At 44.8% G+C, this 10,509-nt stretch overlaps 1 protein-coding gene across 1 annotated transcript in view; it reads left to right on the top strand.

Moving 5' to 3' along the window:
- The window catches only part of LOC143027784 (carboxypeptidase B-like), a 36,721-nt gene that overhangs the window by 23,576 nt on the left and 2,636 nt on the right, over window positions 1-10,509 (top strand). The window contains exon 4 of the mRNA XM_076189337.1: window positions 10,047-10,194. Coding sequence (XP_076045452.1) covers window positions 10,047-10,194 — 148 coding nt within the window. The remainder of the gene's footprint in view (window positions 1-10,046; window positions 10,195-10,509) is intronic.

Here is a 10,509-nt window from a genome sequence, read left to right as displayed (position 1 = left end):
AAAGAATTAGAGGTTAGGATTAAACAGCATAAAAACAGCATAAAAAAGGGCCAAGAATCTAGTGCATTTTTTAAACATGTTTGTGAATTTGACCATCCTATTGACTGGAAAAATGCTTCAAAAATTATACAATGTAAGAATATAACAGAAAGAAATATCATAGAGTCTGGAATTATCAAATGCAATTATGACCAACTCATCAATAATAGTTTAGGATTATATAAATTAGATCCATATATTGTCAGTAATATAAATAGTACATATTTTAAAAGTTAATGTAATAGTAATATGTTTCCACGACCTCACCGAGTGGCCCAACCTGAGCTTTCAGGCTTCGGAGAGGAGGGTAAATGTCTCTCTTGTCCTACTTATACTCTGTATCTCCATTTTTTGTTCTCATCTTTCTGTACTCCTTGATAATGTGAATATATCACGAAAGCGCTCGGACTACGTGTGTTTTTCCTTTTCCTAGTGGACTCTGCATATATATACATATACACATATATATACATATACATATATATATACATATATATATATACATATATATATATATATATATATATATACATATATATACATATATATATATATATATATATATATATATATATGATTTTTTTTTTTTTTTTTTTTTTTTTTTTTTTTTTTTTTTTAATAAATTTATTACGCCCGTGGGCGGCAAACAATAGTACATCTATCACAGCATTGTGTTAGAGGACATGTCATATATTATATACATTCTTTAAATGGAGACATAATACAATAATCATTCAGGATTCCCCGAAATGGTGATGGCGGGATAGTGGTACTATGTAAGTGTTTACATATAATCATCATGCCCCGTCTCCGGGGAATATTGTCTGTCACTATGGGTCACTGGAGACAATAATACCAAGGGTGTTCGTATTACGACGGTTACGCAGCCCGTACGGTGATCACCGTGGCATATCATCCGTCTGGGAGCCCCGTCACACAAGTCGACTCCCAAGTCCGAGCCGAGCACTGACATATATTGTGCCTTCGTACTGGTCTTGCGTCGGCGTTACTTGTGGCGGTTGGGTAGGAGGTGGTCGTATGGGGATATCGGTAGACCGTTCCGCATCTTTCGGTGTGTTGACATGGCATGAGTGGCTGCGTGTACTCGTATCTTGTTTTAAGGTATGATAGGGTGAGCATTGCGCGTGACGTCCATGACGTAGGTATAGGCTGCCTTGGTAAGATGGTCCACCGATTAATAAATTCATTGCTTCTGAGGGCGACAAACAATAGTATATTAATCATATTGTTATGGAAAGAGATACATAAGGAGGTATGATTGGATTTAACAATCAAAATCCCCCAAAATGGGGGTGGCGAGCTAGGAGCGTATCTAAGTTGTCGTCACTATGTAAATATTTACATACAGTTATCACGTCTTGTCTCTGTGGAATACTGTCTGTCACAATGGGGCATTGGAGACAGTAATGTTCAAGAGTGTTGGCGTTAGGGCGGTTACACAGCCTGCATGATGAGTAATGTGGCATATCTTCCGCCTGGGAGATTTGCCACACAGGTCGATATCCGAGTCTGAGCCGAGCACTGACAACATTGTGTCTCCGTACCATGAGTCCGCGTCGGCGATACTTGTGGCGGCTGGGTAGGAAGTGGTCGTGGTGTTGAATGGAGACACTGGTGGCTCGTTCCGCATCCCTTCGGCGTGTTGTTATGGTGTGAGTGGCTGCGTGTATTCTGTTTTTGAGGCATGTGAGAGAGGGTACTACGCGTTCGTTATCTAAGACGAAGGCACAAGCTGCTTTGGCAATACGGTCCACTGTGTCGTTGCCAGCAAGGTCGACGTGTGAGGGCACCCATATGAGAGATACGGCCATAGATGCTTCATGAACAACGGCGAGTTGGGTCAGTATGGCCTGTACAACACGATAGTAGTTGGGTCTGGGTGAGGAGAGGGCGTGTAGAGCTGGTTGGGAGTCACAAACGATCACACCATTTACGTTATAGTCTACAAGATATGTTACTGCGTCGAGGATTCCGTGTAGCTCACAAAACGTGGAGCTTGATGTGACAGGTAACCTGCGGCCAATCCATCCAGCTTCCACAGGTGGCTGTAAGGTGGGTGAGTACATGGCACACGCTGCTCTTCCATCAGCCTGTACTGAGCCATCCACGTAGATGACATGCGCTGCGGGGATCTTTGAGGATACGCTGTCGATGGTCTCTAGTGCTAGTTGCTTTTGAAGTGCAGGAAGGTCATCTTTGGAGGTTGGTGTGAAGGTGACGTTAGGGAGGGAGATTCGCCACGGGGGCAAGTCGGGTTCAACCGTTTCTTCAGGGACGTGAATGTCAAGGTTTCTGAGTGTGTTGCACACTGTAGTGACGAGGTTGCGGCCTCCTGGTCGAAGTGGGAGGCGGGGTGCACTGTCAGGTTCGAGCGACGCTCTGATGGTAGCAGTAAAGTTTGGGGACAGATAGGGCGATCGGAGGCATTTTACAGAGAGAATGGCCATGTTAGCATATATTCTCTCTACAAGCGAGGGTAGACCAAGTTCACTTTGCATGTTAACGATGCGAGTCGAAGGAGGGCAACCTAAGATAAATCTCATTACTCTATTTTGGAATTTTTCGAGAGGTTCCAAAGCTCTCCTGGGAAGTTGACAAAGGGCAGGTGATAAGTAGTCAACGAGTGATCGAAGAAATGTGGTGTATAGAGTTCTGACCATTGGTAATGAAGCGCCGGTGGAATTTGTGGCAAGCCACTTGATAGGGTTAAAACGGGCCTGCAGACGATCAAGGAGATCATTAACAAGGGGATGGATACGTTGTCGAGTCGGTATGGCTGGAGTGATCCGGGCTGGTACTCCAAGGTATGTGTACTGTGTGCAATGAGGGATAGCATCACTTCCCATGTTGAACGTCGGTAGTGCTTGGAGAGTACGAGATGAAAATATTCTGCTTTTCTCAGGGGAAATGATGAGACCACAAGCGGTAGTTGACGTGTAGAAGCCATTTAGGACGAATTGGAGGTCAGCGGGCGAGTTGGAATGGATGCAGATGTCGTCCGCGTAGCAGAGAAGGGTTGTACCGGGAACGTTAGGAAGAAATGAGAGTAAGCGGTGCATCAAGACGTTAAAAAGAAATGGACTTAGTACGCCACCTTGCGGGGTACCGAGTTTGAACTGCTCGTAGGAACTGCACACACCTCGAAAGAGAACACGTGACTTCCTGTTACTCAGATAACCTCGAATCCATCGAAGGAGGTTTCCTTGCACTCCGAAGGTAACCAGCTGGTCAAGAATTATTTCATGGTTGGCTACATCGAAAGCACTTTTGAGGTCCAGGAAGGCAACTACGCTGGTGGGAGAGAGGCGGGTGTAGAGCTCAGTAAGGCAGTGGTGCGTACTTCGACGTGGGAGGAAACCATACAGCTGCGGCGAGAGTTGACCTTGTAGACGATTCATGAGCCGGGCAAGGATGATACGTTCAAGCATCTTGCTGAAGCATGAAGTTAGGGAAATGGGCCTGAATTTATCAGTACCTGGTTTCGGTATCGGGACAATCGTGCTTAAAGTCCAGGCTGCAGGTACATGTCCACGTAGGAGGCAGAGGTTGAAGAGGCGAAGGAGGGGGTTTCCAGGAACTTCCAGTAGGAGTCGGAGCACTTGGTATGTAATGCCGTCATCCCCGGGGGCAGAAGTTTTTGTATTAGCCATGGCTAGTCGTAATTCATTCTCCGTAATCGGGACGTCGTCTTCTTCATCTGGGTGGAGAAGTGCAGCCATTAGATGGAGATTACGGGTGTTGCGACGAGTGGAGAGTGCCTCTTGGATATGCGTAGGAAGATTGTTAGTCTGTGACTGTGATGACCATAAAGTAATGAGGTCCTGGGCGTAGGCGTCTGGACTGTGATGGAGGGCGCTGGGAGGTTGCTTCTTAACGACCCTTTTTACAAGGCGCCACATGGTCGCGATACTAGTCTGGTGATTTATGGAATCAGTGTATTTCTGCCAAGACTCTGTGTAGGCACAGTTCTGGAGGGCGACCATATTATCCCGTGCTATTTGGTACTGATGTAAAGAATCAGGTGTGGGTTGCGTCTGAAAAGTATGACCAGTAGTCTGTGTAGCTCTCTCCGCTTGGATAATACGGTGGTCCAACGTCCATGAGTGAGGTACACGGCGGCGTGGTAGGTGAGCTTTGGTTACATAGCGGCTGTAGAAGTCGTGTGTGGTATTCACTAAGGACGTGTATAGTGCGTCGGGGGATAGGAAGTCAAATGTGGGAAGGAGATTAGAGATGTACGAAATATACGTAGGGCAATATTTAGGAGGAATGGATATACGGGTCCGGTGATGAGGAGTAGTAAACCGAGAAGGAATGGAGTAGACTAAACAAAGAGCAAAATGGTCGGACAAGAGAGAAGGAAATGATTGACAGGCGACAAGGGATGGCACGAGGCCAGACGTGATGATGTGGTCAACTGTGCCTCCACGTGCATGTGTGGCTCCACCAGTTTCCCATCGTGTGAGTCGGTACCGATGTATGTAGTTGAGTAGAGGGATTCCACTACGGTTGGGGACAGGGGAGGCATCACCAAGAGCAGGATGTCGAGCGTTGAAATCCCCCATATAAATCACTCCACGATTTGTAGGTACTGGGAGGGCAACAAGATTTATAACACCAGGGGCAGAGTATACGTTGCAAAGTCGAAGTTTACCATTGCCCACAGTGACTTCAATTAACTGAAAGGTCATAGTAGTATCCCTGGAGCATCGAAGGAGCTTGTGTGGCATGGATGCGTGGACGTAAGAAATGAGGCCATTCCTGGCTGGATGTATGTACGAGACATAGTCTTACAGAGTAGGTGCCGTGTCGCATGGCTGAGCACCACCGGGAAAGGCTTCTTGAATAAATATTATCTGGGGGTGATGGCGATGGACATATGTCTTCAGTGCAGTGAGTTTCGTGTTATGGCGTATTCCGAAAGCATTCCAGGAGATGACGTGAAGCGATACGAGATCAGAGAATCTTATTACTATGTGCTTTGCGAGATCCGGAAGAGGTTGGTGTTTGAATGTGGGCGCTGCCAGGCGGAGCATGGGTAGAGGAGTTCAAAGGCGACGAGAGCTTCTCTAGATGGGAGGCAACTGTATCAAGTCGCTCTGTAAGGGCTGTGACAGAGGTGATAACAACTTTGTGAGATTCAACTAGACTGGCAAGTGTGGTTGCTGTGGTAGCCTGTTGGTTAACTAAACTTTCGATACGGGCATCTATGGCATCGAATCGCTTCGTGAGGGCTGAACAGCGGGATTCGAGAGATGCAACAGCTTGGCGAAGAGCTTGTACTTCAGCAGAGTCCGTGGTGCTGGGCGTCGTGAGAGAGGTGGCTGGAAGTGGTGGTGGTAGTGATGATAGTGGTGGTCCAAGTCTTTGGGAAGTGGCCGTGGGTGTTCGCTTAGTACAGCCATGCCAAACGTTGACCCCTGGTTTATGGCATCGGGGGCACTTCCATCGGGATGTGTCTGGTGGTGGGGATATGGAAAGTTCTGAGGTAGATGCGGAGTCGTCGGACGTGGTGGGTGGAGTGGGTGGGCGGTGAGGGCAGGAACGAGTGTCATGATTCTCCGCGCACCAGGCACACTTTGCGGGAGCGGAACAGTATCTTGAGATATGTTTGAAGCCCCAGCATTTATAGCACCATGGAATTTCATCTTTCATTTTGCGAAGCTCACAGGGAGGGAGGAAAGGTAGGAAGGGGAACTCTAAGGTAGGCGGCGGTGGTTCAAGTAGGCTCCACGTGATGACTAGTCGGTTGATTGGCGTCCCATTTTGGACGAATCTGCGAGCTGTATGTATCCCTGGATATTCCTTGGCATGAGAGGCATCGATGCTGACAGGGTATCGAGTGAGGAGGTACGTAGGGAATTTACGTGGTCTTTCCGTGGAGTCCTGGATGACTAGGCGTAAAGATAATATTTCCCCACTCGTGATACTTTTAATGATGTCTGGTCGTTGTCTTGAAACATAGACGAAACGAGATGTAATAGCTGACATCTTCACCTCAGCCAACTCACGATCGAGACGGAAAGACTTGGCAACGTTGGAGAGCCACCGAAGTTTCACGTCACAGCTTGAGTTGTCAGGGAAAGTTAATTTGACATATTTCTCTCTGGGAGCAAAGGCAGGAGCCTGTGACGGCGAGGTATAGGACGAGATTGGGGGGGTAGGGGTGGGAGATGGTGTGATATCATAAGCTTGTGGCTCTGTCATTGGATTCTTCTTCGATGATTTAGCAGCAGGAGAAGGTGGTGGGCTGCTATTATTGGAGACTTCATTTAGAGTGCGTTTAGCGGGGGTAAATGGTTGTGGTGCAGAGTTGCCAGATGCAGGAGAATTCCCTTGAGCGTGATGGTTGTAAGTCGTAAGTGGGGGCCATATGTTAATTGGATTTTCATCGTCACTCATAGCGAGATCGGCTTCAACGATGGCAATAGCCTGTGGCCCTGAGTAGTCCATGATTACCACACGTTAAGATTATTCACAGGAGTTCAGGATTTATGAGGCAGTATGCGGGGAGAGCGATTCATCCATGTCGTCACAAACCTCTTACTGCGCATGCGCAGACTTGGCCGCCCCTGACCAGGAAGGTCGGAGGGATAATGTTTTCAGTTATAGACTAAATTAGTTAATGTTCACACACCGTGATGACAAAAAATGGTAGAGGTGGTCTTATAATATCTCACAGCACACAACGAAGGGTTGGAACACAATAACACTGCCGGAATTCTAACAAAGAGCACGGAGCTCAAAACTGTAGGACCGGTCACACGCCATATTTGTTTTCCAATCCTATATATGAGAGAGAGAGAGAGAGAGAAATGTGAGAGAGAGTGTGAGTGGGTGATTCACATACTGTTCTGGTTCACGTGTTGGATTCGCGATTGACAGTTGCTACCCCCTCATGAATGAGATCTAATTAGTTTGTACGGCCGGATCTGTCGGTAATCCTGAGAACACTGTATGTGTACGTGAGTTAGTATGAATATGTGAACATTTACACATTCCCATTTCTCCTGTGGTACATTAATATAAAAGTAATTTCAACCATAAACAATTAAGCTGAAGTAACACTCACCCAATCAGTGCTTGGTCTCGGTATTCCAAACGACGCAACCTGGAAGTGTACAAGCTTGTTCGTGTAGGCAGTTGTGTGATTTGTGTTTAACGGAAGAAGCGGCCTTTACAAGCTACTGATACCATATAATATCAGTATGTAGTGTACATGGGTAATGTGTGATATAGCTTGCAGGCTATAGTAAATGCAGTGAAAAGATATACAGACAGCTTATGATATCGATTCATGTAAAAACCGCTTAAGATGTCATTTGATTTACCCGACACCAAAAACTATTACGTCATTCGAGTCATACACATCACTAATAAAGAGCACCAAAAACAGTAACACGAAGGTAACCTCTATTTAACTGCGAGATCATGACAAAATCAGGCAAAGGTCAAGCCTAAATTGATTAAGATTAAAATTATACTAGAAAAATAAATGCTACCAATATAAACATTTCAAGTCACATGCATTTGCCCGTGTCTCTGTCTGTGTTGTCGTTCCGTACTCACCGTGACATCGTCTGAGCTTCTCGATGGAAAATTACTTCATGGTGTCTTTGTCGGTCTGACCAACACTCAGAACAAAGCAAAAAGTTGATCACAAACTCCTATCCAGAAATTTAGATGGTCTGGAATGCCAACACAATCAAGTCCCTGAATTTCGAACACATACGGACACACACACACACACACACATCCAAAGGTGACTGCAAATCAAATAACACCGAGACTACTTGGAAAGTCCGTCTTAACTTGACCAATCATAATGCTTCCTCGCTTTGGGCTTGGATACCTAGTTTGCTCGGCCTCACAAACAGCAAACTAGGGACCAGAAACTAGTCGTTATCTGTGCTATGATTGGATATAGGACATTATTCTGGTTTCCTGAAGGTTTTAATTTTAATCATCATCGAAATGAAAACCCAGACTGAATACATTTCTTCTGGCCAATGTCGGACGATTTTAGTTGGACGAAAGACAATGTCATCATCGTTGTCATCGTCGTCATTGTTGTCATCGTCGTCATCATTGTCATCGTTATCGTTGTTGTCGTGTGTATATATATGTGTGTCCGTATTTCCGGCCGTCTGTGTGTGTCTGTGCGTTCCTGTTTGTGTCTGTGTATGTGTGCCTGTGTGGCTATGTGTGTGTGTGTGTGTGTGTGTGTGTGTGTGTGTGTGTGTGTGTGTGTGTGTGTGTGTGTGTGTGTGTGTGTGTGTGTGTGTGTGTGTGTGTGTGTGTGTGTGTGTCTGTGCGTGTGTGTGTGTGTGCGTGTGTGTGTGCGTGTGTGTGTGTGTGTGTGTGTCTGCGTGAATGTGTGTGTGTGTCTGCGTGAATGTGTGTGTGTGTCTGCGTGAATGTGTGTGTGTGTGTGTATGTGTGTGTGCCTGTTAAGTTCTTAAGCTTGTCGAGTAGACTGCCTGGATAAAATTTCTTCACCAGATCTTATCTTGATAAGCTTCCTCTTCCAATCGCATCTAAAATATTGTCTCTCCATCTTGCTCTTGGTCTTTCCACAGGTCGTTTCCCCGCTGGCTGCCAATGATAAATCTTTTGTTGTCTGCTGTTCTTCATTCTCATATTCTCCTTAACAGCATGTCTCACCCTTTCTGCCCCTCATGGCGTTACCTTTTATTATTATTATTATTATTATTATTATTCCATGCAGGGATGACCCGTCATCCAGGAGGTGCCGAGATGGAAGGGAGGGAGGAGGGTGGAGGGGAGTGGCTACCCCCGTGTAGGGGGAAAAAGCCTCTGGTATATGTATATATGTGTTATTCCATAGGATATCTTTGTGCCAATTTTACCCTCTCCTCTCCTTATGATACTGCTTTTAGAATAGCTCCAACTCTCCTGTTGTCTGTCTCTTTGGTTGTTGATGTCTGCCATGGTTTACCTTAAGCTGTAGTTCTGGTTTACACTTTGGATTTCTCAAATTTTAAACAAAAAAAATCTTGTCTTTATTGTACCCCTAGACATTTTGGGTTTTGCCAGCTAAAGACAAAATTATCTGATGGTCTGAATCCAGTGAGATGGAAGAAGTACTTTTCATATCTTGGAAAATCTTATTTTTGTTGACTTCCATCTATATCAGTTTCATTTATGCTTATGATAAGTATTCATGATGAACATTTGAATTCGTGTGCAGAAAATTATTTTCTTTGTCCATTGAAATTACGTAAAATTATAATAGGTAAGGTACAGAGTCTCTTATTTTCAGCAGCTCTCAATAAAAACCATATTTTTCCTCTGCAGGGTGTCCCTGCTGAAGTGCATACACTTGAACAGGGCTATTCTTTAACCATTGTATCTGAAGGATATTAAGGCGACTGTTGTTTCTGACATAACAGCGACCCCATGTTGGGCTCTATCAATCCCGCTGCATTATAGTCGATAGTTCTTGTGCAAAATCTTTGAACCCACCTCAGAAGTCTCATCTCACATCTCTATCTGTCTCTTCTCCGTCGTCATGATAATTCCCTCCTCCTTGTTACGCAATGTCCCAGTGCTGATTGTTGTCATGCTTAGGTTACCTTTGGTGAGACTGATTGTCCGTAACGCTCGATTTTTTTTTTTTTTTTTTCCGGATCTGTTGATTTGGTCAGTCTACATCCCGAGCCAGTCTGTGTTTCATGGGAGTTTTTCTTTTTCTGCTGGTCATTCTCATTTCTCCGGGTTTGGGACAGGCTGGCAGGAATAAACTATCTGTATGTCCAAGTTCTAATTAAGCCGTATTCAGAACAAAACAGTCATAGCTGTCCTTAGGAATAAAACGTTAAAAAATATAATTCTTAAGAGATATATTTCCAGTCCACACAGCAACGTACTTACATGAAGTCATTTTCCTTTGCATGAAATTACAAACCCGACTACCTTTGAGTCATACCTCATTTTTCCAGTATTTCTCTATTTGAATTCTTCAGCTGTATGGTTACATGGACTACCTGGCCGAGACCTACAGTCACATCGTAAAAGTTAAGACTATTGGCAAGTCTTATGAGGGCAGAGATATAAAGATGCTCAAGCTTTCAAATGAAGGTTTCAGAAAACCAATTGTCTTCATTGACGGTGGTACGTAGCACGAGTCCTTTCTCCTGTAAATACATAGAATATCAAACGCAATCCTCACTGACATGTAATTCCTGTTTTAAACTGCCTTTAGAGAAGGGTATTTACCAAATAATATAGGTTTGTAGTCCTTCTTTCGAAATCAGAGATGTGACAGGAAATATAGATCAACTGGTCATTATCACGTAAAGTGGCCGTTATAAAAACAACGATGCCAAGTATTTCATCCACAACAAAATATACGAGTCAAGGAATCCGACATGGGTACAAAGGCCGCGCGGCAGTCTAGTGGATATCGTGACGAATTCATGGGCAAAT

Source organism: Oratosquilla oratoria, chromosome 1 (assembly GCF_046742065.1).
Source record: "Oratosquilla oratoria isolate Oo_2021 chromosome 1, ASM4674206v1, whole genome shotgun sequence".
Taxonomy (NCBI): Eukaryota; Metazoa; Arthropoda; class Malacostraca; order Stomatopoda; family Squillidae; genus Oratosquilla; species Oratosquilla oratoria.
The sequence above is the reverse complement of the archived record's forward strand: the minus strand, read 5'-3'. Positions and strand labels throughout refer to the sequence as shown.